The sequence below is a fragment of the Fusarium pseudograminearum genome, chromosome 1 (genome assembly GCF_000303195.2).
Source record: "Fusarium pseudograminearum CS3096 chromosome 1, whole genome shotgun sequence".
Classification (NCBI taxonomy): Eukaryota; Fungi; Ascomycota; class Sordariomycetes; order Hypocreales; family Nectriaceae; genus Fusarium; species Fusarium pseudograminearum.
This window is the reverse complement of record NC_031951.1, coordinates 9,942,014-9,968,249: the sequence shown is the minus strand read 5'-3', so window position 1 is coordinate 9,968,249 and position 26,236 is coordinate 9,942,014. Positions and strand designations below refer to the sequence as shown.

Genomic DNA, 26,236 nt, shown 5'->3' with positions numbered 1-26,236 from the left:
GGCATTTTTGATTCTGGTGCTTGGGGCCGAAGGCGGCGCACAAGGAGTGTAAAAATTGGTTGGGTTGGGTTTGGTTTCCCGCGTTTCTTTGCACTCTCGCACTCTCGCTCTCACACTCTCTCTCACAAACTTGGGGATTTCAGGTCCATGTTCAGTCAGGTCCAGGTCCGGGCCCAGGTCCAGGTCTGAGTTGGGTTCTTACCCTAACGGGTTTAGCGCCACTATCTTCCGCAGCATAAGGGTACGCTTACTTCCAGCCAATAATAGACCCCTGCATGTTCTTAATCTCTCCCAAAGCATTGCCTCGAATGAATTCTATCCATTGTTATTCCACTCCTCCCAGCCGAGTGAGCGATTCAGCCAGCAAAAGCCCTTTCAATTCAAGCTCCCACGGGCCCTCGATCACACTTCAAGCCCCGAATCGACCCTGCGATGTGTCATTCGTGGTAGAAACACAATTCAACCACTCAAAAAGTACACTTTACACTGCCCGACACTTTAAACAGTCATTTAAACACAAAATACATACAATTTTATTTTCAGCTTCATTTCGTGATGCTCCGAAATGGCCACCATGACACGCATAGAATTTCACACATGACAAATATACTGAATAAAGAAACAATAAATCGAGACAGAGAAACAAACATTATTACCCCCCTTTTATTTACCTCATTCCGTGACTTTTTCCCCATTTTAGCACTCTCCCTCCCCTCCTTTAGTCAAGCTGACGATGACGGTGCAAAAACAGCAAGAACTGGGGACGCTCAATGTCACTCAGCGAGCCAAGCCCCTGCAATAATCAGGGTGGCGGAACTCTACAGTTCAAGACAAATCCACTGCAGAATAACTTGGCATTGATTCAGAACTCTCGAGCCAGGCATCACAGGCCTTGGCAGAGCCTATCTACGGTGCTGCCTTTTGTTATCAATACCTCACTTGCCTTCATTAAACAAACTTAATACCTTAGGTACTAAGTTTTTATTTCCAACAAGCGATCAAGAGAATGAACACTTCTACTCATCACCAAGAACGCTCCCATCCATCAAGCGGATCTAAGCTTTCGTCATGACTCCGCCAAATCTTGGATGATGCTATCCAATACTGTGAACTGCCGGCTCTCGATACCGTCATCAATTTACGCCATTCGGTAGCCGGGCATTTTACTTCAACCCCTAGAAAAGATCAGCATGACAAATGAGCTGCCCAAGCAACCACGTCGAAATACCAGCTTCAACATATCACCACGCTGTAGAACCATCTATCTGAGTCATAAAGGGTCTCGATGAGAAAACTCGAGTGAATTTTCCCTCATTATCTATTCATCGCTAGGAATGAAGAACGCGTCTTTTGTTCGATGTGAAACAACAAGTGTTGGTCAATTCATTGTATGCCCACCCGAAACTGAGACATCGTGATATGAGCGTTGCTATTACAATAATTGGAATGCGTTGCTCCTCTACAACCTGGGGTCCATGGCAGAGATATATCATGGCAACCCATCGAGCCTCACAAACCAGGACACACATCACATCACATTGTTCATTCGTCTCTCCAACACACCCAAGTCGACAAAATGATACGCTTATACATACTCCTTTGCCTCTTGCCATGCCTCCTCCTAACCGCTCCGTTTACTCGTGCTGCTCTCTTGCCTCGCCTCAAGACTCCATTCAAGCTACCAGGCGCCGTCTTCACTGAGCCAGAAACCAGATCTCTCAAAGTAGTTCCGTTCAAAGAGCTTCCTGGGCAATCTCACCATGGCCATCGACTTCATCATACTCTCAGTCTGGTGAAGCGACTGGTTGAAGACCAGGGCGATATGATTGAGGTTACCGAGGAAGCTCTGGAGGAACTGCTGAGCCAGATCAACAGGCTTCATGATCAAGTCAACGGCATGATGCCTTCTGGTGCACCAGACAAACAACCTTCTCGGGAAACAAGCGCCTCGTCGAACGGTCAGCCGGGCCAGTTGCCTGCAGGTTCTTCTGATGGATCTTCCAGTGACGGTCAACCCGAACAGCTACCTAAGCAGTCAGCTGAAGCTGAAGTTCCTGACCCCGCAGATATTCCTGGCCCATCTGAAGTTCCTCCAATAGTCTCTGAGCCCTCTCTGCGATCCGAGCTGCCCGTACCAACAGATGAAGTTGATACTGTTCGCGAGCCACAACCTCCGAATGCGCCAGACCAACCAGACGTGCCTGGTCCATCGCAGACAAAAGGACTTGAGAAGCAATCAGACTCGGCATTGGCCGCGGCAGCTGCAAATCCCACTCAGGCAGCGAATGACAAGTCTGCCAACCCCCCTGGCGAGGCTGAAGCTGAAGAGTTGCCTGGTGACGATACAGCCGTGGCCTTGACCGAGCCCGCAGATGTCTCTGAAAATAAGGAGACTTTCCAGTCTGACGACTTGCCTAACAATGCTGTTGCCCAGCCCACAGGCAAAGCTCAGGCTCCGACCGGAACACAAGTCAACACAGCAGAAGACGTCAGGCCCACTGAGGAGCCTCAAGATGAAGACTCCAGTTCTGGTTCTAGCGACAACGATACAGGAGAACCCAGTGCTGTACCCGGAGGTGCATTCGTTGAGGGCCCTGATGATATACTTCAGACACTTTCGAGCGATGCGTCACCTGCGGAACAGACTGGCGATCCAGCACCAAAGGAAACCCATGATGAATGTATTGAAGATGAAGAAGTAAGTGGTCTACCCGTCACACGTCGAAACCCTAACTGCACTCCAGGTAATAGGTCATCCGCGAGCGACCCTGCGCAGGACGCTTCAGTAACCCCATCTCTCGTCGCTACCGCAGAGACAGGCCCGGCTCAGATAGCTGCTACAGCTTCTGAACTCGCAAGTCTAGAACCGACAAAAGGAGACTCTCCCGTGGCTACCAAAGTCGAAGTACCAGCCCCAGCGCTAGAAACGGAAGCCACATTAGAGCGGATATCTCCGGGCCTAACAACCTTGGTGTTTACTTCCGTGACCACAAGATCCTCAACTATCATGATAACTACCACTCGCACGGAGATCGTCAACGCGAACGAGCCCACTCGGTCTTTCAAGCCCCCTGGCCATGTTTTCAAGGAGGATGAAGATGAAGACGCAGGTGCAACTTTCAACAAAGATGGGAAGCTTGCTGCGGAGGATAGTAATGACAAAGATACCCCGGGTATTAACACAGTGGATGAGATAATAAGAGTGATGAATACTGATCGTTTTGCAGACACACCCCTCCAAAAAACTCCCCTCGGCACCGAAGTCACATCGGAGACTACATCCCTCAGAACGACGACAATGGCTATGACAACGACAATCAGTTTGAGTTACCGAAGCACCATGCCGACTCCAGAAGCCACTCAGAATTTTGTGCCCGACGCTTTGGTGCCATCTGCTATTATACGTGGTAATGGGACATACGATGCGACGCCTGCCAGCGGGTTCAAGACCATCAGATCGACAGCTAGTTTGGCAGAGAGGGCACTGATTTAGACACGCATGACTTGATTTTTTTGGGATTTATGATTCGATGGTGTTTGGATATGGGATCTTTACAATGACTGAATGAATTTATTTTGGATGGTTTGCAACAACCTTCTCATATTGTGATATTCGTAAAGCGCACAAGATATTGCTCTGCTTTATTTGTTTTTCACAGAACTGTGCCATTAAAGAAAGCGGTGGCATCATTGTACACAGCCTTCCTAACCTCACCCTCAAAAACTCAAAAAGCTTCTGGATCCCTTTAAAGTCACAACCTGCACCGAGAGCAAGTTGCAGCTGAATGCGAGCATTTTCTCCACGCAGAACTCCAGAGCTAATGCTGCGAACATGTCAATTACCAATATTAATACAAAGGACTGAAGATTGACATACATCTTCTCCGTCTTGGGGCTGGGAACTGAGAGTCCTAAATACGGACGGAACGAAGCGACTGTGATAACGCCTAGGCTGTAAAGATCCTCGGCTGCTTCAAAAGCAGCCGTACTGAGGGTACCAGGGCCAACACCCATGATGATAATACCCCTGAAATATGTTAGTCAGGTTGAACAGCATCGAAATATGGTGATGCACTCATTTGGCACCATTCTTAGCCGCAGAGTAGAGGAGATCAGCGTCGAAGCCCTCTATCACGATGTTAGTTTAAGTACCATACGCAAAGTGTATAACTCTCACTCACGATGACCATAAAGAACATCAACCTTTGGTAAAGGCGAGATCAATTCAAACGGGTTAAAATAGTTCCTAGCCTTGGGTAACGATGGTGAATAAAAAAAGTACGGCTGCCCAGACATGAACTGTGCGATATATCCCTGATCAGGTGCCAGAAAGTTGATACAGTGTTACCATTTGTCTTTGTAGCGTAAAACGCCGAGACGAGGTGGTCGTTCATGGCAATGAGAGCACCGCGGTCTCGAGCTTCAGGGTGAACAGTAGTTCGAACAGCGTCGTAAAAATTGGACGGTCCATCGGCTGAGAGTGCAGAGTTGAGACGCATCGATCCTGTGGCGACGAAAGGCTTGGAGCAGTTGAGGGTAAGGTCAACGCCAAAGACCTAGCAAATTATGAGCATTTCTTTTCATCAGTTCTTCCGGATATGTTTCTTACTGTATCCACCAATGTGTTGGTGCCGTGGATCATGACAGCCCCAACAATGTCGGAATCAGGACTACAAAGACGCTTCTGGGCGTCCATAGAGATATTCAAGAAGCGATCGGAACCAGCATTCGCACTGGTAGCACCATCTACCCCCCCTGTGAAATTGACGATAGCGATCTGAGCAATATCTAGAACTTCACTAACGCTCTCGATGAGTGTTTCGGGAGTGAGACGACCAACAGGACCGCCGTAGTTGGTAGTGTCCAGTCTACCGTTGGTAGAGCCAGATATAATTGTGCCATCGCCAGTGTTATAGAGCCTTCTCATAAGTCAGCCGAGGTAATGGAATTGGGGATGGCAGGAAATGTGACATGATCTTGGGTAGACTAGAGTCTCTGGAGATTCAGTTTAAGCCGGTGTTGTGGTCATTGCGTTTAGGGATCCTCGCTGGTGAAGCTATTGAGGCAGAAACTAAGAGGGACAAGGTCGCAAGAGACTTGAGCATCTTGTCAGATATCAACCAAGGTACTAAGGGTAAGAGGGTATTGTTGCACCCCAGGAGGGTAAAAGTTCTCACTATATACTCACATTGAAACCTGACTGCAAGTTCTACTACGTGATACTTCTGAAATCTATCTCTGAATTTAGACTCTCACGATGCAGGCAGCCGGGGTTTGTTCTCCCAACAGCCATCATCTAACTGGCTATACACAACTCGGACAAAAACACAGAACTCATGGGACCTTATCATGAAGATAAGGTCCAATCAGGGTTATAAACCTCGGGATTTTATGCAGGTCATTGAAATTCTGGAGATAATGTTATCTGCGGGGGGCAGATTGAATAGGAATAGCCATGGTTAAATCGGTCTAAATATGTTGATATCGGAGAATTAACCGTGTTGTGCATAATAACAATAGGCAATATAGGAAGGGGTGATATTGAGTGCATACTTGTTGTGGCCAAAGGGTTACCAATATCTTGTCTTTCTGACACATCTCGATTACACCGTTTACATCAACAGTCTTCTTTCCTCTCCCTACCTACCTACTTATTGAATTAAACTCCTGTCAGGCTACATTTCCTTCTTAATAACCAACGGCCACATTAGAAATAGGCTACCATTCATTATACATGCCCGTGATCAACGCTGACTATTTTGCGGGCTTTATACCAAGTTGGGTCGTGTCATGTAAGCACTTGTAGTTGCATCCTCAAAAGGCCCCATCAAAATGGAACCCCCGTTCGCCATGCCACGTTGTTCGACCACTTTAAGCAGACAATTAATGGTAAAGTGATCCCTAAACAATAGGAAACAAATGCTGACAATCACTCAATAGCCAATAGAATCTGTCAGAAATGATAGACAATGCACCCAACAATGGATTGCAGGCGCAGGGTCTTACGCCTCGGCTGAGTTGGTTCTCAGTCTTACATGCATAGACCTCTTTCGAGTCTTGGCTCCTCATCTCATCTCATTCTGTTTTTTTCCCTTTGTTCGATTTTGCGCTCTTTCAACACGTTTTATACATCATTTTTGAATTGTGAAAGCGAATCGAAGAATAAACGACGAGATGATAGGATGAACCCTGGAAGACTCAATTAACAACTCCCCCTCTCATACAACACACCATGAGGTTCTTCGCCACTTATATCGTCTTTATTCCTCTCGCCATCGCCCACCGACGCTATGAAACACTCCAGGCTGCACCGGGCGATCTGATGCCACGATTCTTTATCGACCGCTCCTATCCTCTAGCCAAACGTGCTGGAGACTGTGGTTCAGGCAATCATAACTGTTAGTCTCACACACTTCAGCGTCCAGCGTCTCTCTCAACTCAAACTCACATCGTATAGGCCTCGAAGTTGGCTTCCCTGATGACTGTTGCGACAACGACTCTTACTGCTACGTCAACCAAAAAGGCGACCCGAAATGTTGTCCTATAGGTTCAAATTGCTCGTCCGACTCGCCGTGCAACTCAACCGCTTACTTCTGCACTCGTACTGCCACCGCGAGCGGAACTACCACTGAGCAACAGGGTTGTTGCGATCGCAAGTGTCCTAAAACAAGTCTCTATCTCTGCCCCAGCAATCTCGGGGGGAACTGCTGCGGTTACAACTCTGAATGCCGCACTGGTGGTGCTTGCGCCTCAACGAGACCTGCTTCGAGAACGGATCTACTCTCCCCTATACCTTCAGGATGCACAACGTCCCAGCATAGTTGCACAATCGGAGAGGGATGTTGCGACAACGACCAAGTATGCACGCAAGTTAGTGGCGAAGGATACTGTGCCCAAGCTGCGCCCACAGAAAGCGGTACCACAGTCGTCGACGACGACGATGATGGTGATAACAAGTTGACAGACGGCGCAAAAGCGGGTATAGGTGTCGGCGTCGTTGTAGGAGCGAGCCTTATTATCGGCGGCTTTACTTGGATGTGTCTGCGAAAGCGAAGACGTCAGCGAAGCGCGGCAGGACTCTCTGCACCCGGGCACGCCAACGAACCTTCTCGTGATGGCATGACAGATATATCAGGCAGCCATATCCGATCAGGTCCGACTCGGGACTACTTTGGACCAGATCCTGCAGCAGGCCCATACACAGAACAGGCCAGTTCACGGGTTACTTCACCTGGCCGAGACGCTGCAGTGCCCATGCACGCACAAAGCCCGGGTGATATCGCGGCGCCAGTCGAGATTGATTCAACAACAAGAGACGGCAGTGATCTATTATCACCCATGTCCAGCCCAGGTACAGTGTACCAAACACCTCTTTCTGAAACAATGGACGGTCGATTCGAGTTGTACGGTAACGATTCAGCGGTAACCCCTAATCGTCCGCTATCCATCGTTCCGACACCACCGCAAAGCATAATGGGGGACAGACGCCCACGGCAGGATTAATAATGCAAGGAGAGAGATTCATTCCAGTCTATTCATTTTAATTTTTTTGGTTACTTAGAAACGCCCAACCAGTTCGTACATACGAAGAGAGCCATCCAATTCTTGAGAGTGCATTGCACATCCGAATAGAGAGAAAAGAAATAAACAATTATGTATCGCAGTTGATGCTCAGAACTCCATGCCAAATAAAGGGGGGAAACGTCAAGGGCGCCGCCTATGAGCCCTAACAACGCCGCCATTGAACGAAATGCGAAAGAAAAGAAATACAAAATGTAACCGTTGTCCGTGACAATTTTTTCTCATTCTATCTGTCTTTAGCAAACAACGCCGCCGAATGGTGCGCAGGTTCGTAGGTCCTTGACAAGTTCCTCTACACTGCTCAGATGTTGGCTGAGCAGCTCTTGCTTCTCCTCGGTGGTAAGATAAGTGTCTCCTTCAGGATCTGAACCAGAACGTTTGCGTCGGGAATCGGCATTAAAAGCGCCAGCGAGCTTGCTAGGGCTGCGCTGGAACATGGCGGGGACGCTATCGCGCTGGTCGGCTCGGGGAATGGATGGTATCTCGGGCATGAGATAAAAGTAGAGGAACTCGACGAGCTTGAGCTTGACCTCGCGAGCTGTGGACCTCGACTTGAAGAGTGACGTGACTGTGAGAAGGCCATCAAGGCTCTCAAAAGTGCGTGTGTTGATGGGAGTGTCGATAAGGGCGGTTACCAGGGTGAGTAGAGTTGCGGATTGGATGGCGGGGCAGTTGTAAGGCTCAAGAAGGTCGAGAAGAAGCTATGAATTGTTGTTAGTCTGTGCTTTTTTAAAGAAAAGGCGGTGGCGGAGAAGGCCAATGCGCTACATACGTTCATGTTTTGTTCTCGAGCGAATAAAGATTTGCTGGGAGGGTGAAGCAGCAGAAGTCCCTGGATGAGGTCGAGGGAGCTCAAGATCAAGAGGTCGTTTCCACCATCACCGCCCTTGGCCATGAGCCTATCGAGGGTGCTGATCAGGCGCATAGCAACGTTCCATTCGAAACCCTCTTGTAGTTTGAAGAATTCCCTGAAAGCTGGGTCTCGGGAAAGCCGGGCAAGGTCCTTCTGAGGCGGTGTCGAAGAAGTATCGCTTCCGTCATTGTCTGAATCACGGCTTCGATGGGCGCGGTCGTTTCGAGGGCTTGCTTTCGCTTTTGTGTTTGCATTTGAGAGGCAGATTTGGGCGAGAAGACCTTCGACCTGGCGAAGGCCCTTTCGAACTTTGGGTCCATCGTAAGACGAGAGGTTGTCGAAGGCGAGGGATAATAGTGACTCCATTTTGTTGTTGACAGCTAGCTGTGTAAGTGGGAAAGACGAAAGTGGCGGGCAGCTATAGGAAGCTTTGCCGAGAAGATAAGATAAAGTCGACAACAAAAAGAAACAGAGAACTGAAGCTCTGGGCTCGTTCGTTTATTTGTGTTTCTAGAATAAAAAGAAAGAAAGAAAGAAAAAGTGTTCAACGTACGATCCGGACCGGACGACGAGCAAAAGAATGGAAAATGTGATTGACGATCGAAAATGACGGTGACGGGACCGAGCTCAAGCTTAGGATCGACCGTTGAAGGTGGACTAAAACCAAACAATTGAGGTTGGGGTGGAGCATCGGCACGGCAACGGGCAACCGAAATTCCAAGGTTTAGAGTGTCACGTCTACACGTTCCGGGGTTTACAGGGCCGTTTGGAGGGGTCCGGGCATTGCAGCGCCTAGAACCTAGAACCTAGAACTGCCCGAGCGCTAAAGAAGACTCGGTCGTCCTGTCATCCAGACAGTTGGGAGAAGGGAATGCCCTGGTAGAAAAGACGCTAATATTTTATTCTCAAGAGATGAAGTATGGAATAGGTAAACTAGTCAAGCTAAGAACAAAGTCTCGGCTTGAATAATAGTTTGACGTTTGGGCTGACAGAAAATGATACTTCACCTGATGAGCTGGTATGGATGTTTTGTTTACATCCACAGCAATCACCCAGCAACTGATGGATGGTCTCGGCAAATATGGTTACAACAGGACATAGTTTGTCTACAATTGTTCTACTGTTCTTCTCATACTAAATCAATCATCAGTTCAACTATATCTCCATCTTCAATTGTCTTCACCTTTCCGGCCGGATGTGGGTACTCGGCCGATACTCATTAAACTGCATAATCTCATCGTCGATGGAGTACCGATTGGCGAAAGAATGTCATTAACATCAAGGATGGCAGTTGTTATTTTTAGAGTCGGCTTAACTCTTGGCTTTTCCAATTCTGCCTGACTTGATTTCCTTCCATCTGATCTTTGGGCTGATATCGAATATTAGATCCAAATATAAAATCACTTCGCCAACTCTCGGCCCCTTATCAGGTTCGTGCTTCAAACGCCAGCACATGGACAGATTAATCTTTTGGCATATGGACGTTTTAATATTGCACGGATCTTATATATGACGTATTATGGAACCCCAGACACGTAACTTGGCATTCTAATTACTCATGACATCATCGTCGCTCTACTCACTACTCTCAGACTGCCGCAAAATCGTCTGCACGGCTTCATCCACAGTAGCAGCGATAACTGTAGGTTTCACATCCAACGATCCCGCAAGTCCATCACTCCATCCTTTTCTACCACGATCAATCCATACACTCTTGAGTCCAACCGCTGTCGCACCCACTACATCAAACGGATTCGAGCTCACGAGCCAAACCTTGTCAAGCTGCAATTCCAGGCCCGCTGTCTTGGCCATGAACTTGTACGTGCGAGGATCTGGCTTGAACACCTGAATCGAGTCGATGCTCACGAGCTTCTCCCGGGTAAACACGTTGCTCGCCTGTGACAAGGAAGGCGATGTCTTGAGCGATGAGGCGATCATGTCGGCGGTGCCGTTGGAGAAGATGTAAGGGTCAATAGATGGACTTTCTGCCAATTTCTTGAGCGCATCGTCAACATCTGGAAACGTATCGAGACCGTTATATGCATTCATCACGTGTTCCTCCTGCTCTGGAGTGAGCTCAACCCCAATTTCCTTGGTAGCCTGTCGAAATGACCATCTCGTAAGATCGCTAAACGAGCGATAAGTACCTTTGGATACTGTCAGCTATAGTCATGTCTTGAATTATGTTTCACTAACCCATGCTATTGGCACGCCATGTATACTCAAGCTGATACCTTCTAGCAAGCGATGCGATAGATTGAGCTTTGTCTTGCCCGTATAGCTTTGCCAACTCTCCTGCTATTGACTCAGTGGAGAGGATGGTGCCGTAGAGGTCGAATGCAACGACTGTCCGTCCCATTTTGCTTCGTGTTTAATATTTGAGTATATGAAAGAACGATGAGGGGTGAGTTAACCATGGACAAGTGATTGGGTTGAGTGATGTATAAGCTGAACCATGGTTTTGATTGGATGCCCTAACTTTGACATCTGCTCAATGACGATCTTCCATTGTGTGGCCTCAATATCCATACGGGTGCAAGGGCCAAAGACCGCTCCAACTTATCAAGCAATGCCTTTAAGGCGGCAGTCTTTAGCTGCAACTTGATCATATTGATCAGCCATTTTAGAAATTCAAACAATGAGCCCGAGATTCATCGTTCAGCTTTCCGAGACGGTTGATCAATGCGATCAGGCTGAAGCTAAAAGACAGCCATCTTGACTTTCTATACTAGGTATTGCGTTATGATGGCTGGGGTTGTATTGGAAATAAGGATCAAGGCGTAAGTAAGTTAGTTGACAGGAAGGTTAGTATTGGTACACTCAATGGTCAATTTAAGGTGGTATTTTCCTAGGTTGTGTTGCAGGAAGAAGAAGTGAGCTGCTAAGCAATGCTTTTATATTGTATGAGAATAAGGATGCTTCTTTATCCTATCTTCTATGACTCTTAAATCGTAAGGCGACGAAAGAGTCTGTATTACCTAGGCTTTGAAACTATGCAAGCCCATCAAATATCTCTAACTACAGAAAACCATTCCAGTGATTATATCCTTCCTATCTCGCAGCCGCTGTCGAATCCGATCCATCCGAGACATCGTTAGACAAGACACTGTTCTGTCTATCACCAGTACCAGTACCAGCAACAGCGTCCTTTTCCTCATCCCTCTCTTTGGCTTCCTGTTTGTCCTTTGTAGGAGCAAACTTACTTCTGATGCGGATCTGTTTTCCATACTTGTAAAACCAAAACGGGATAACAGCCAAAATAGTAGCAACACCACCGATGAGACTGCCGCCGCCGCCAATACCAAGAGCGCTAAACATTTGGTTTGTGAAAAGAGGTGCTGCGGCGCCACATGCTGATCGTATGATGGTATTTGCTGCAATAGCTGACGCGGCGTACATGAGGTATACGTCCACGAGATATGTCAAGTAGGCAACGAAGATGAGCATTAGAGACGTAGCAAGTAATGTACCTGCTATTGTCGGCACGATCCAATGGATAGAGCTGGTTACCAAGTTAGCATATGATCTTATCAAGTCCATTCATCAGAGACATATGGATTGTTGAACTCATCAACACGAGGCGGGTTACTTACTTATACTCAGCCGACCATGCAAACCAAAACATGGTTATAGCAAATGTAACACCGCCAACCATGGCCAATGGCAATCGGTCTTCTGGTTCCATTTGTTTTCCTCCTTTTTCAATCTTCTTCTTTCGAATGTGCGAGTCGATCAATACGATAAACCCTCCAATGCATGCACCTGTCATCATGTTAAAACCTGCCTACAGACCGAGGTTTTCGGAAAGGACTCACCAATAACTGTTCCGATCAGAGGCAGCTCTCCCACGCCGCTATTCCAACCTCGTCGCTGCTGAAAGACGATAGGATATATGCTGAAAAGCATATACAGCAAAGTGTAAACAACAGACATGTAGATGGCACATAGAAATGATATGGTGTCGAAGAATATGATGAATGGTCGAGTTAGTGCAATCTTGTACACCGCTGCCAAAGTCCGGTCAGTGTCTTCAGACTGGGACTTGACGTTCTCGTATCCAGGGATCTTTGCTTTGCGGATTCTTCGTGCCTTCTTGGTAAGAAGCGTTGGAGCATGTGTCTCAGGGATGGTCAACATGATAATTGCAGTCGCGCCACCAAGCCAGAGCAGGACATAGAAACTCCACCGCCAATCCTTCTTGAGCTCCAGGAAGCCTGCAATGACTGGGCCCAGAGCCGGACCAACCCATACCATGGCAGCGAATCCAGCCATGGCATTGCCGCGTTCGAGAGGTGACCAGATATCGGCCAGTACACCTGGTGCGTTGCTAAGAGGCGCAGAAACGAAAGTCCCAGTGAGGAAACGTCCCACGAGAAGGGCGCCAAAGTTGGGTGCCCAAGCACATAGAAAGTTGAAGATGATGTACAGCGTGAAGGTGATGTAAAAGATCCATCTTCGTCCGTACACCTCGCTCAGGGGCGCAAAGACAAGCGGTCCGGCACAGTATCCCAGGAGAAATAGAGTGATTGTCAGGCCGGCGACCAGTTCAGACACGTGGAAATGCTTTGCTAGGGATGGGAAGCAACCACTTGGTGAACTTGAGGCAAAAGTGGCATTAAGAACGAGCATCACAGCAGCTAATGTTACACCCCATCTTCGAGGCGTGGACCAATTTTGGGGGTTCCTTATATCGTTAGGCGCAAAGTCAACATAGCCATCCTCATTCAAGTAGGGAGGATTTTCATCTTCGAGTTTTGTAGTTCGGTAGGGCTTGTTGTTGACTGATGAAAAGATTCTATGTATCGGCGCCATTGCTGTGCTTCAGAATGCTCTTTTTGGCTTGTATTTAGTTGCATTGCCAAGAAAGATACGAGAGGGCCAAGACTCAATTTATATCTTTTCGAAAACAAGGGTCCAAGCATTTACATACACTACGTAGATGTCACTTCTCAGTAAATCCATGACACTCTCCCTCTCTTCTAGCGGCCCGATACTCGCGAGCTCGAAAATAGGTTATTAATCAGATGTAGGGTCGTTTCTGTGATCATCGTCTGGCATCACTACTTTCGCTCCACACTTGTCGTCATATCTTGGGCGTTCTTATTACACTATAGGCTGGAATCCCAAAGACGGTTGTTGACTAGCGAATCCTTTCAAGAGCTAGAGGGGGGATTCGCCCTTCGCGGTTCGGATCATGTTGCCGTGTTATAAATGTTTATTAGGCCGGCAGTTAAAGATAACATTAACCAGAGACTGTTAACGTTAGCTACTGTGAGTTTGGTGTAACCTGGCAGGGAAGTGATCTGATGGTATTGGTGTGAAGGCATGGAAATAGTGTTAACGTTATCGCCTTTTACCTCGAAATGCGTGTCTTAACTCCGTGGACAAGTTGCATTCCGCGGCCAGATGATATCAGAAGCCTGATTCTGGTGCCTGATTTGTAGAAATAAATGGCATTGAATCCGAACCCTCCGAGTAAGCTCATGGTACGTCGGAACGAGAAACCTCCGACTCTCCGACCATTATAATCAGAAGCTAGACATAAGACCAAGATAACAAAAAAACACAACAGGAATGGGAGTGGAAGCCTCGAAGGAAGGATATTTATTAAGAGACAAACACTTGGTGAACATTCTCAAGGTGGAACGATGATAGTATAGGGTAGTCAGCTATCCACAGGGTCCAACTTGACATGGCCCCATTGATCAGCTCTTTGCCTTGATTGATTTTAGGTTTGCTTGTGAAATCTAGAGTTAACTCCGATATCTGGGTCCGTAACTGGCGACATGTCACTGGTAAATATGGTGGAAACGTGACCCCTGACAACTTAAAGATTAGGGATATCAACTCAACGATAGACAACTATCGCGAGCCCTGGCCTTATCGTGGGCTGAGATGTGGTATGTTCTGCCCCAACAGATTGAGTGAGTGAGTTGATGAGAGACACGGCAGTTGTATCAGATGAAGAGAGAGTTGATGTATATTGTCTGTGCTATAGTTTGCTATTCATCTCATGCTGCTTACCTAGGTTAATATTGACTGATAGGGTTTCCGACAACCGACTACTAAACTCAGATCACCACGAGCTTCAACCAACAAACACGAATCAATGGATACACGTATATATGTATAAAGTAATGCAATATCACGTCAACATGCTTCTCACCTGCAGTCAATGAATGAATGGAATGATCGGATTCTCTGCTCTGCTTTTGATTGCCAATTGGATGCTTCCCCACAATCCTACATCGATCTAGGCCTCCTCACCCCTGACAGTCTCCGCTAGAGCTACAGTAACCCCTCCATCTATTCGTTCCCCTCTCGACAACAAAGGGAACAGAACACGAAGCAATGGAAGCTTTAGCTGTAGCTGTAGCCAAGCCAAGCTCCAGCTCCTAAGCTCCCTCAATTTCTGCATTAGCCCGTAAAAGTAAATGCCCATGTAAAAGCTTGTGAAAGGTACCTAGGTACCTCATAAGCATCCATTGCATTTAGGTTGTAGCTCCGCCCATGTGCCTTGCGTGGGACGGACACGTACCTCTCACCTCTCAATGTGTAGACCTACAATTTATAGTACACATCACGAAACGGACAATCTTCAAGGACTTTCTTCCATTCTTTCAGTCCTCAAACTGAAGGAGCTGCAGGACTTTTCACCCCTGTTCTCCAGCGCATAGGCATTGGGTGCGTGCGCGGAATACTCGTAGCTTTTATCCACATTGAGACCGCAGGGTCAACTCTATGATCCCTCTATCGTCTCATTCGGCAGGCTTAGACATTATCATTTGGATACTCAATGACGTCGACTACTTTATACATTCACCCGAACTACCCGACAAATATCATTCGCTATTGTTGCACCAAGTCGAGGCAAGGCGAGGCACGACGTCGCGCGCACAACCGAAGGCATTTGCTTATCATTACGTGGTTGTCCTAATCCTTCATATCAAACATTTCTTCACCTCCTCTACTGTAATCCAAACATCTTTGCTGCCTATCCAACACGGGTAGACCCCTCCTCCGACTCCGACTACCCCAAAACACAACCCATATGATCCCCACGGCCGACCCCATTCTCTCTCTCAACCCTGAGACCTTGCCCCCGTCGGCTTTGCACATGCTATCGCTGTCGCCTAAGGCAATGCATACGATGTCCGCAATATCCAACCCACTTGTCTCTCCAAATGCTATCCCCCCTCGCACCTCGAGCAACGGCGTCCCAACCTCTTTCAGCCCGACTCCTACCAAATCCGTCCTGCGCCCCGTCCCAGAAGGCAACTGGTTGAGCCAGAAGCAGGCTTCTGCAAAAACACACGCTTCAAACCCCGGCTACGGTGTCATGACAGCTCCCAACCCACCTCCCGACCCCGAGCGCTACGCTCATGAGGATCTCGAGTTCACGGCCAAGCGCTCATGGAACGGCGACAAGGAAAGCGTCGTCCGTGGGCCTTACGACTATGTCATTAGCCATCCCGGCAAAGACTTTCGCGCCCAGTTGATCGCCGCCTTCAATGCTTGGCTCGACGTGCCCGCGCCGAGCCTCGAAGTCATCACCCGCGTCGTCGGTATGCTACACGAGTCTTCGCTTCTCATTGACGATGTACAAGATTCGTCTGAGCTGCGCCGTGGCTTTCCTGTCGCACACAACATCTTTGGTGTCGCCCAGACCATCAACTCGGCCAACTACATCTACTTTGTTGCCCTGCAAGAGCTTCACAAGCTCGGCAACCCAGAGCTTATTACCATATTTTCCGACGAGCTTGTCAACCTCCACCGGGGCCAAGGAATGGACCTGTTCTGGCGAGATACTCTGACCTGCCCTACCGAGGAGGACTACCTTGAAATGGTCGGCAACAAAACAGGCGGTCTTTTCCGGCTCGGTATCAAGCTCATGGCAGAAGAGGCCAACGGTCCTACCGACTGTGTGCCCCTCGTCAACTTGATTGGCCTCATCTTCCAAATTCGCGACGACTATATGAACCTGTCGTCCAAAGAGTACAGCCATAATAAGGGAATGTGTGAGGATCTGACCGAGGGCAAGTTCTCGTTCCCTGTTATCCACAGCATTCGCTCCAACCCCACAAATCTCCAGCTTATCAACATTCTCAAACAAAAGACCTCGGACATCCAGGTGAAGCGATATGCCGTTTCGTACATGGAGTCCACCGGCAGCTTCGAGTACACCCGAAAAGTTATCATGGTTCTCATTGAGCGAGCTCGCAAGATGGCCGAGGAGCTTGATGAGGGCCGTGGCAGCACAAAAGGTATCCAAAAGATCCTCGATAAGATGGCCGTTCTCTAAAGTTATGCGACTTGTCTACTCTTTTCTCCTTTTTTCTTTGTCACATCATGGGTACCGGTTTGACGTATTATGAGCGGACTGCACATAGAATGATCTGGTAGGATCAGAAGATCCCCAATTTTGCCATTACAGCAGAGATCTGTTGAGCATGATACCACTTGGTTTCTGGAGAGATGATCTTGCAATCAGCGTTGGATTTGGTATATAGTCCTTGACCCAGCCAATCGAAAGCGCATCCATTAATTAATACTTAAAAGCTCTTGGTTGGGGTTTGATTCGCGTGAAGTCATGATGATATATATTCGTTCTCAGCCTCAGTTACACAGCATATCTCATTACCGACCAATCACCAACGCCTTGTACGCACAGCCGAATGCTATGCTCTAATACTACAAATGATAGAAATCAGTTTGGCTGCAGCGGAATTGTTTTACGCTTCACCAGTCTGACCCATCGTCGTCGTCTCCAGTTCCCTCTCCTGCCACTGCCATCGTCATTCTCCTCCCAGCTTGGTCTGGGTGTCGCCTTTTGCTTTCCCTTATCGTTGACAGGAAGATCCACAACGCCAGTACGTTCATCTCGTTCGTCCCAGATATCATACACCCAACGCTCACCTTCAGTCTCAACTTCGACACCTGTGATGATGCGCTCTTCAACCCACTCGCGACTCCAGAGATCCAGAGCCCATTTCTTCTCACTCCACTCCCATGCCTCGGGGGGCATAACATCCTCAAAAAATCGAGAACCTCGAGGTCGCTCACCAGCAATGCGAGGCTGCGAGAGGGGATCGTAGGGAGAAGGACAGAACAACCAGGGCTCCCACTCGCCGCCACCAGAGGTTTTGCGCTGCAGTTCGAAGATTTCGACTTCGCGCGTTTCAGGGCTCGTATCGAGTATGATATCTGAGCTGGTCCAGTTTTCCAGCCATGATTGTGCCTTGGCCTCTTGTGGTTGCAGATGCTCGCGATGAGCAGCGGTAATGAGGCGGGCAACGTGTGGATGACCCATACCAACGATAGCCCAACCGCCCACGAGAAATATGATCCGCCAAGGGAGAAGGTGAGCTGAAACAGTCATGGCTATGCCACCCACTGTGAGAAACAGGAAGAAAGTAGAACTCAGCGCCTCATCACTGAAATTTGTTACTGGTACCATCAGAGCGACGACCTGATCGTGTCCCCGACTGAAGTCATCCATGCAATTCTGTAGATCGCGCATGTTTCTGAAGAAATCCTTGCTAAGCTCTTTGACCGGCTTCACCGTTGCCGCAGGTGCCAGAGGTGGCCCTTGAGGCGAATAGCCCACATTTTGCTCACTTGACAGTGTACCTTTCGGCGGCGCAGGATGTCTTGCCATGAAGGAGGGGATAAACACCCCTAATAGAAGTATGGCGATGGGTAGCACGAAGATGAGATACGGATCTAAACAGACAAAGCTGTAGACGGCGAGGAGCGAGAGGGTATGCGATGCTTGTTTCCAGGACAGGATGCGCTCGACTCGCGCCTGGAACTTGAAGACCACACCTATTCGGGCATTGAAACGGCGGAAGTTGAAGGACATGGTGGTAATATTGAAGTTTGGTCTTTCGGTTTGAGTAGCTGTCTGCTCGTCGCCCACAAAGTGGACGTCGTTTTGGTCATCGTCATCGGTCGGTATGACTTGTTGCAAAAGTCTATCATGCGGTTAGTCGGAGATTCTGGAATTAGAGTATCTCAGGATGCCCAATATACTTTTCTACCAAACGATCCTGTATGTTAGCTTTTTGGCGGATAGCTGCGAAGCCTCCACGTATGCCTGTTTTTTGAGGCGGCGTGTCTGACCCTGAAGGTAAATTTGAAGGAGAGTTCGAGTCGGCACCAGTTGCGGGCGTCTTGTCATCATCGTCACCATGGCCGCGACGCCTTCGAGAGTCCTCGGCAGAGTCAGAGCCTCGCCCTGTGGCGAACATTTCTGCAGTGAAGTCGTCCATGAGGTTATTTCAAACCATAATTCGAACGTACAACATCAGATTGTGGAGGTTTCAGAGGTTCGGTTGGTAACTAGGGATTCCAGATGCCCATCCCGCGTGGAGGTGTCACGGCACGATCGCGGGCATGTGACACTGAGTGACATCACCTTCAGCCAAACAGCTGGGAACAACCCCCAACTTTGGTCCTGTGCTGACTTTTGGAAGAGGAGGGGAAAGGTACACAGAAGCTAGTCCGACTCGAGAACGGCTTATTAGATTCATGGGAAATCCCTATTTGCTGAAAGTTAGTGACCCTCCATGTTCATGACAGTCAGTATTCAATCTGGTAAAGCGTTGAGCGGCCCGTGACGCATTGAAGTCGTCAAAAGAACACGCAATAACTTCTAATAGATCGTCTCGTTTAGCTTCTCTAGCGATGGTCATTTGGCATGACTGGGTTAGGGAAATTATACCACGACTCAAGACGGGAAATATGAGTAATGGCCTTTTGTGGCAGTTACTAAGTCTGATATTTCCGACTCAAATTACCATGTAACAGTTTGTTCCATCGTTTCTGTGCCCATGTTTGTTTACCCCACACCAACCCGGTAGACAAAAAACGACCCTCGTTATTTGAGATTCATGCTTATTAGCGTGTTCAGGCATTGTGACAGATTTGAAGATCAAGGGTGCAATATAGTGCACTTCAGTTAATTAATTCCCTAACTTATGTGAAACCCAATTTAGATACCCTACTCATACCCAACGATACGAAGCAATCACCCGACCGATAGGCAGTTCATCTCGTAAAGCATCGTGCATGCTCATTGATTGACTGTCCTGTGACAACGGTAACTCACTCACATATCATTTCCTACGAACCTAGCCAGTCTAGACTATCTTTCCTTCTGCATCAATCAGCTGCGCTCAGCTGCGGGGCGGTCAGGGTTCTGCAGACGGCAAGAAAACACAACAACAAAACGCGACTTGAGATACACGATCACATCCTTGGTGTTTGGCAGGACAACAATGCACGAGGCAAGGTACTGGCAGCAGTATCTATAGGACAGACCAGGTTCATCGGACTGGAAACAATGCGCTGTTCGAAATAGTTCCAGTGTTGTGCTGTCCTTTCCAGCAGAAAACGATGCATTCGTATAGGCTATGGCCCTACCGGCTGGAGATGCCCGAGAAAAGGTAATGGGTCCCCCTAGGTCCTTCAAATCCAAGACACGACTCAATCCTTGTATTCACTTTGAAGTGGTTGGTCTGAGCGGGAGGCTTGATGAAGATGACATCGGTCAATTTATCAAAGGGGAGTCTTAAAACTTGGCAGCCTGGTTGCGAAACAGCGTTACATTAGTAGAACTGTCGTTTCGAGACCCAGTTACCAGACCTTATCTGGAGTTGAATATCTCCCATGTCAACATCCAAATACAGCCTATATAACCAAACTCAAACTGATAGCTAGTGGCAGTGCCCGTTGATGCGTCAACCGGTTCACGTGTGTATACCACTCGGTACCATGTCGTATGGTTGGTAGCATCACGATGCCGTTGTCGTATCCACCGTGTGCAAATCTTCCACCTAGAATCACCGACGGCGCCACTCGCTATCGGCTAGACGTGCTTGGGAGACAGGGTAGTTGTGAACCGAATGAAATGTGATGACGATAAACCACGACACTGACGGGCAGAGTGTAGCCCAATCTAGGAGTATAATTGCGGCCTTATTGATGCGGAATCGGGCTGGCATTCCACGGAAGAATGCCTCATCTCTCTAAACGGACAAATGGTCATGATTGACGTTCCTTAATATCTGCATCGCGGGCTCGAGGGAGGCTAACAAGGTAAGGGGAATGAATGAATTGCTGTTAAGGTAGGTACCGTGTGTTAGCTTGCATACGGTAAGGATACCTCTTGATGCCGGCAGAAATAGTCCGTGTAGATATGTACCTCGCAGCAGCTAAAATGGCGGTAAAAGACATCAATCCGTCTTTTCACCTTCTGCAGGTATGGAAACACCCACTCTATCCGTACCAGTAGCTAATTCAGGGACCAATCTCCCAACTTCAACATCCAATCATGGCATCTATTTTTCCCGTGTCAAGGTCCACCGCTTAAATGTCCAAGTGTCTGTTAACCTACTAGCCGTGATACAATCCAGGCACTCTTCTTCGCAAGGTCCTGTTCGCCAATATCAGCCTCTCAGGCGTCGTGATTCTCACACTAAATAGGAAGATGTCCGCCAAGGTGGCTCCCTAAAGGACACTGGCCAAGGGCCCCTAGCTTTAGCATTCATAGAAGTCTTTCATCCCCCATGTTGGCCGCTGGCCCCTAGCACCCCTTCGGACTGCCTGTGACCACTGACAACGAGTGAGGAAAGACCATCCTCTCCATCTTTCCATCTTGTCTTGGGAAAGACCTAGGCTAGGGTAAAAAAAAAGACAACCAACATCCTTGCCTTACCTAACCTACCTCCACTATTGGAACCCGTCTTAACGACTCCATCTTTTTTATCCATCTCCATCTCGCATCTTACTGTACCATCCCTTTCTTGGGGCGCGCCCACCGCAATCAATCAATCAATCAATCACTCACTCTGGGTCTCATCCTGTCGAGTACATTTTTGTTTCGCCCGTCGCCGACCGCTCTAACTCACCCACTGCACTGTTTGCTCTCCTGCATCTCAACACTCTTGTCCGTTCCGGAATGAGGTAGCCGTTCAAATGCGCTCAGCTCCCTGACCGGACTGAGTCTGTGCTAGCGACCGACCCCGTGAAATCCACCTCCGTCGTCGCATTGCCAGCCACCCCTCGACCGGACCCTATGAGCCGTGAGCACAAGGCACCTGCTGGGCCTCGACCAGCCAACTTTTCTCCAACGCGACTGTGAGCATTTTCATCTTTCTTGTTTGTGTTTCTACATTTGACTTGATGGTCCATGCTTGTTATGGTCCATCATCATCCAAACCTTTGTCGCCTTGCATTTCCTTGCACATGGCCAAGCTGACCTTGATCCCTTTGTGACAGGGGCAAAACCACAAACGCTCAGCCTCGACCACCTCTACCCTCGACGAATCCTGGCTTCGCCTCTGACGATCCAATGCTCAGCGCAACTCCTTCCAGTAACCATTCTCTTTTTTCTTCTTTTAGTAGGGATGGGGAACAAAATCAATTAAACGATTCGACTGCGTCTTTCGACTTTTTGCCGTCGGTCAGCTTTGACGATCTGCATAGCAGTATCGAGTCGGCTTCAACAGACTTCAAACTCGCCCAATTCCCGTCCTCCACCGGTGAAGGGGGTAGTCTCGATGCCCACGGAGCAGATGATAGCAGCATGTCTTCTCGTTCTCAAATAGCTCCATCTTCGAATGGCGCTGCCAATCGCCCTGCCGTCCAATCCAGCACTCGACCCGCCCGATCAAGTTCGATCCTGCGCCGACCCAGTAACTCTATCAGGCAGCCTAACAACACCACCGGTGTGTCTGTTCAGACTGAAATTGCAACCGGGCCAGGCACTGCACGCTCTCGCCGACAGAGTCAATATCCTCCTGTATCTGGCACTACCGTGGCCAAGCCTCCTCGGAAATCAATCGGCCCCGGAATCATTGGTGATGGAGATTATGGGTCTCGTCCTGCCCAAAAGAGGCGGCCCAGTCTGTATTCTGAAGGAGCACCTACTGGCTCTGCCAGGGTTTCGATGGATGCCAATCCGTCATGGCTAGAAAATACGACAAGAAACTTTTCCACTTCCAGGGCCACCAAGGCTAAATCAGTGCAGCCGCCACCACGTTCGAATCAAGCAAACTTGGGTTTCGGCAATACCCTTACTCCGGAGCAGAACAGGCATTCAACTCTTGCCCCGCGATCGCCTCGTGTAGGAGGCCGACTGAGCACACCGTCATCTACCAACAAGAGGGTCTCCATGATGCCTGGTGCCCACCACTCGTCGCACGCGACAGGCCTTGGGGCAAGGACAATTAGTCCTACTGATACAAGACGAATGAAGCGTATGTCCACGATGCCGCAATCCGTAAGCCTTGGCCAGGTGTCAACACCTCCGCCGCCGCCGCCAGTGTCGATGAACAACCAGGTAGAGAGGGCCGAATCAAAATCACCTTCGATGATACCAAGGAGGACTTCTGGTACTCCATCATCCTCACGGACTACCCCAGATATGCATCGCAAGTCTTATAACTCTGTCTTGTCAGCCACTTCTTGCTTGAGCATAAATTCTGCAAGGACGTCGACTGGGTCCCTGAATCGTATTTCTGCCTCGTCATCTACGTCACGCCTGCCTGCACCAAAACACACTACAGTACACAACCCTATACCAGCCGATGATGATGAATATGTGCCTCCTGTCCCTGCTATACCAAAGGCATACGAGTCCCCGAAGGACTCGCCTGCGGATACCTACTTTATGGAAAAGAAGAAGACTGCACTCAGCAACATGGATGCTATGGGTGCCAATTCGAACCCAACCGGCGTAATATCGATGCCTGTCTTTCCTGAGCCTACAAAGTTGCATAGAAAGCCAAGTGGTCAACGGAGCTATGTACCGATGGTGGTCGCTGAGCCTGACAACAAGGCCACACCCCCTAACAAGCGACATCTGCAACCACTACGACTACCTCCAATGAATCTCGGACCGTTGAGCACGCCAACAACTAACAAAATTGCAGCCCTGCAAGATCACAACAGTGTGGACAGACATGAAACCCCTCCACCACCGCGACATTTACCAAAGACACCAACTACCCCGATGACAGCTTCCAAGAGCTCTTTCTTTGCCAAGACTCGTCGCGGGGATACTCCTGAGCTCCCATCTCTGAGGAGTAGCAGCTCTGTCCACCATGCCCACTTCACTCCTACGCCTCCCGATGTTAGTTCGACCGAGTCCTCGTTGGCTTACAAGGAGCTTGACCACAAGCAAAGCATGTCGCCTTTCTTATCGTCCTCTCTGCCCAAGGGAGGTGCAGATCACGGCTTCTTGAAGCGATCCAAAACGGGTGCTGACTTCACGACTTCGGACGCCAGCATCTTCCAAGATCAACCTCACCATAAGCCCGCAGGCCCTCGAGCACCGAAAGACGCCGAATCCACCAGCTCTAAATCCCCTCCCCCCGAGCCTACACCAGAAGAACCGCAAACGCCGTCTTCTATGAGCTCTATCCGACGAAAACTTAGCCTCTCTTGGAAGCGTGGAAATTCCAAGAGTAACACAACCGCCGCTGGAGATGGTCCTGATAAGACACATGCAAAGCAGCCGGAGGAACCTATGCCGCCTCCTAGGATTCCAATTTCAGCCACCCTCAACAACTTATCCAATGTCAAACAAGCTAGTCCATCACCGAATATGAAGCAAGGCCCTGGCGGTTATCTTGATACAAGGAGACGTAAAAGTTCAGGCGGCAGTCTGAATGGGCTCATTACACATGACAAGACCAAGAGCGATTCTTGGACTGCGAAAAAGCCCGTCCCTGACCCTTCGACAATGCCTGTTGGCCGAAACACCTCTGTTATGCAAAAGATTCTCCGCCCCAGGAATTCCTCCGGCCTGGCGAAAGGCCCCGACTCGTATTCTGCTGATCTTGATAAGGACGACCAAGCAGCCGAAGAGGAAATGGCCAAGCTGGGTTCTCGACGCAAGGAAACAGATGTTGCTGCTAGGACATTGGATGCTCTCAAAAAGCGGGCGACACCAAAGGAACGAGTCGGTGCTCATGAAGCCATCCGTATTGCCATGCTCAATATTTATGAGCGAGGCGAGATTGTTGATTACACCGACGTTTTCTTCTGCGGAACACAGAATGCACACAAAGTGGTTGGTGATCTTCAATCTGATGCGCCCAACTTTGGCTACGACGATGAGCGTGGAGATTATACCATTGTCCCCGGAGACCACCTTGCATACCGATATGAGATCATTGATGTTCTCGGAAAAGGTAGTTTTGGACAAGTCGTCCGCTGCATTGATCATAAGACGGGTGGACTGGTGGCCATCAAGATCATTAGAAACAAGAAGAGATTTCACCAACAAGCTCTTGTTGAGGTCAACATCTTGCAGAAGCTTCGCGAATGGGTAAGTAAACCCATTTATTAATTCTGTGGCATACTGTATTAACTCGTACTAGGACCCAAAGAACAAGCACAGCATGGTCAACTTCACACAAAGCTTCTATTTCCGCGGCCATCTCTGTATATCCACAGAGCTGTTGGACATGAACCTTTACGAACTAATAAAGGCACACGCGTTCAGAGGTTTTTCCATCAGGATCATTCGGCGCTTTACCAAGCAGATCCTCAGCTCACTCAATCTTCTCAAACAACATAAAGTCATCCATTGTGATCTAAAGCCCGAAAACATCCTCCTCAGACATCCTCTTCACGCAGAGATCAAGGTCATCGACTTTGGTTCCAGCTGTTTTGAAAATGAGAAGGTCTATACATATATCCAGTCCCGGTTCTATCGATCCCCGGAGGTCATTCTCGGCATGACTTATGGCATGCCCATTGATATGTGGAGTGTTGGCTGCATTTTGGCAGAGCTATACACTGGAGTTCCTATCTTCCCTGGAGAAAATGAGCAAGAACAACTTGCGTGTATCATGGAGGTATTTGGACCTCCTGAGAAGCACCTGATCGAGAAGAGCACCCGAAAGAAGCTCTTCTTCGACTCAATGGGCAAGCCTCGCCTCACGGTATCTTCAAAGGGTCGCAGACGCCGTCCTTCCTCCAAGACTTTGTCGCAAGTACTCAAATGCGACGATGAGGTATTCTTGGACTTTTTGCAACGTTGTTTGCGCTGGGATCCAGAAAGACGACTCAAACCCGAGGACGCGATTCGGCACGAGTTTATTACTGGGCGTAAAATGCCTCTTCCTCGTATGCCACCAACCCGCGAATCGTCACCTATGAAACGGCACAACACTATCTCTACTCCCCGGCCTCTCCCCGACCCTCCAGGTAGTGCTGTCAAACCTCTTGGATCCTTGCGATCTGGAGCTAGCCCCCACAAACCTGTTTCTGGCCCTGTTCGCAAAGCCTCAGGACAGATGGGACCTATCAGCTCCATGCCAACTAAACGAACCAGCGCCGGTACGACTGGGCTCGCACAAGGGACGAGCGGCTTACCTCGAGCTGCTGGCAGGACCGTGAGCGGAAAGCAAGATCTGGCCGCTGCTGGTGCAACGGCTGCTATGAGTCGACGATCATAGTTTCTATTTCAGAGAATGGCTTTTCATGACGATTGGAGTTCAGGTTGTGTCGAGCATTTCTTTTTTTCCGTTTTCAAACTTGTGTGCCATTGGGTAAACCATACACTGCGCTGCGGCGCAATTTGTGACGACAAAAATTTTCCTTATTACAACAACATGATTGCATCACTACAACTACGGGTATGGAGAGGCGCAGAAGGAGGAAGACTCATTTGTGGCATGGTGATTCATCTCATTTGTTTATTTCGAAACTCGTGACCAGATACGCGCAGCGACTGGTGACGTTCACTTTGCAGTTGTCTTGCGATGGGGTTGTATGGGGGCAAGTCGT

At 48.8% G+C, this 26,236-nt stretch overlaps 10 protein-coding genes across 10 annotated transcripts, besides 1 other annotated feature; 4 read left to right on the top strand and 6 right to left on the bottom strand.

Annotated features, from left to right (window-relative positions):
• Window positions 1-1,576: 1,576 nt before the first annotated feature.
• On the top strand, window positions 1,577-3,493 carry FPSE_00452 (uncharacterized protein; the record flags this gene model as incomplete). Its single annotated transcript, XM_009253572.1, has 2 exons — window positions 1,577-3,173; window positions 3,228-3,493. The coding sequence occupies 2 exons, from the start codon at window positions 1,577-1,579 to the stop codon at window positions 3,491-3,493; spliced, it is 1,863 nt and encodes a 620-aa protein (XP_009251847.1).
• Window positions 3,494-3,571: 78 nt separating this feature from the next.
• Window positions 3,572-4,014, bottom strand: FPSE_00453 (uncharacterized protein; the record flags this gene model as incomplete). The annotated part of the gene is made up of 2 exons (XM_009253573.1): window positions 3,572-3,824; window positions 3,878-4,014. The coding sequence occupies 2 exons, from the start codon at window positions 4,012-4,014 to the stop codon at window positions 3,572-3,574; spliced, it is 390 nt and encodes a 129-aa protein (XP_009251848.1).
• Window positions 4,015-4,075: 61 nt separating this feature from the next.
• On the bottom strand, window positions 4,076-4,927 carry FPSE_00454 (uncharacterized protein; the record flags this gene model as incomplete). The annotated part of the gene is made up of 3 exons (XM_009253574.1): window positions 4,076-4,128; window positions 4,349-4,556; window positions 4,610-4,927. The coding sequence occupies 3 exons, from the start codon at window positions 4,925-4,927 to the stop codon at window positions 4,076-4,078; spliced, it is 579 nt and encodes a 192-aa protein (XP_009251849.1).
• Window positions 4,928-6,232: 1,305 nt separating this feature from the next.
• On the top strand, window positions 6,233-7,503 carry FPSE_00455 (uncharacterized protein; the record flags this gene model as incomplete). The annotated part of the gene is made up of 2 exons (XM_009253575.1): window positions 6,233-6,398; window positions 6,458-7,503. The coding sequence occupies 2 exons, from the start codon at window positions 6,233-6,235 to the stop codon at window positions 7,501-7,503; spliced, it is 1,212 nt and encodes a 403-aa protein (XP_009251850.1).
• A 314-nt stretch (window positions 7,504-7,817) lies between these two features.
• FPSE_00456 (uncharacterized protein) lies at window positions 7,818-8,800 on the bottom strand (the record flags this gene model as incomplete). The annotated part of the gene is made up of 2 exons (XM_009253576.1): window positions 7,818-8,282; window positions 8,354-8,800. The coding sequence occupies 2 exons, from the start codon at window positions 8,798-8,800 to the stop codon at window positions 7,818-7,820; spliced, it is 912 nt and encodes a 303-aa protein (XP_009251851.1).
• Window positions 8,801-10,009: 1,209 nt separating this feature from the next.
• FPSE_00457 (uncharacterized protein) lies at window positions 10,010-10,793 on the bottom strand (the record flags this gene model as incomplete). The annotated part of the gene is made up of 2 exons (XM_009253577.1): window positions 10,010-10,581; window positions 10,631-10,793. The coding sequence occupies 2 exons, from the start codon at window positions 10,791-10,793 to the stop codon at window positions 10,010-10,012; spliced, it is 735 nt and encodes a 244-aa protein (XP_009251852.1).
• A 692-nt stretch (window positions 10,794-11,485) lies between these two features.
• Window positions 11,486-13,246, bottom strand: FPSE_00458 (uncharacterized protein; the record flags this gene model as incomplete). The annotated part of the gene is made up of 3 exons (XM_009253578.1): window positions 11,486-11,936; window positions 12,028-12,196; window positions 12,250-13,246. 3 exons carry the CDS (start codon window positions 13,244-13,246, stop codon window positions 11,486-11,488), a joined length of 1,617 nt encoding a protein of 538 aa, XP_009251853.1.
• Window positions 13,247-15,485: 2,239 nt separating this feature from the next.
• Window positions 15,486-16,736, top strand: FPSE_00459 (uncharacterized protein; the record flags this gene model as incomplete). The annotated part of the gene is made up of 1 exon (XM_009253579.1): window positions 15,486-16,736. The coding sequence occupies one exon, from the start codon at window positions 15,486-15,488 to the stop codon at window positions 16,734-16,736; it is 1,251 nt and encodes a 416-aa protein (XP_009251854.1).
• A 405-nt stretch (window positions 16,737-17,141) lies between these two features.
• On the bottom strand, window positions 17,142-18,705 carry FPSE_00460 (uncharacterized protein; the record flags this gene model as incomplete). Its single annotated transcript, XM_009253580.1, has 2 exons — window positions 17,142-18,408; window positions 18,467-18,705. The coding sequence occupies 2 exons, from the start codon at window positions 18,703-18,705 to the stop codon at window positions 17,142-17,144; spliced, it is 1,506 nt and encodes a 501-aa protein (XP_009251855.1).
• Window positions 18,706-21,257: 2,552 nt separating this feature from the next.
• Window positions 21,258-21,283: a microsatellite.
• A 229-nt stretch (window positions 21,284-21,512) lies between these two features.
• On the top strand, window positions 21,513-25,905 carry FPSE_00461 (uncharacterized protein; the record flags this gene model as incomplete). The annotated part of the gene is made up of 3 exons (XM_009253581.1): window positions 21,513-21,574; window positions 21,716-24,770; window positions 24,823-25,905. The coding sequence occupies 3 exons, from the start codon at window positions 21,513-21,515 to the stop codon at window positions 25,903-25,905; spliced, it is 4,200 nt and encodes a 1,399-aa protein (XP_009251856.1).
• Between the last annotated feature and the right edge of the window lie 331 nt (window positions 25,906-26,236).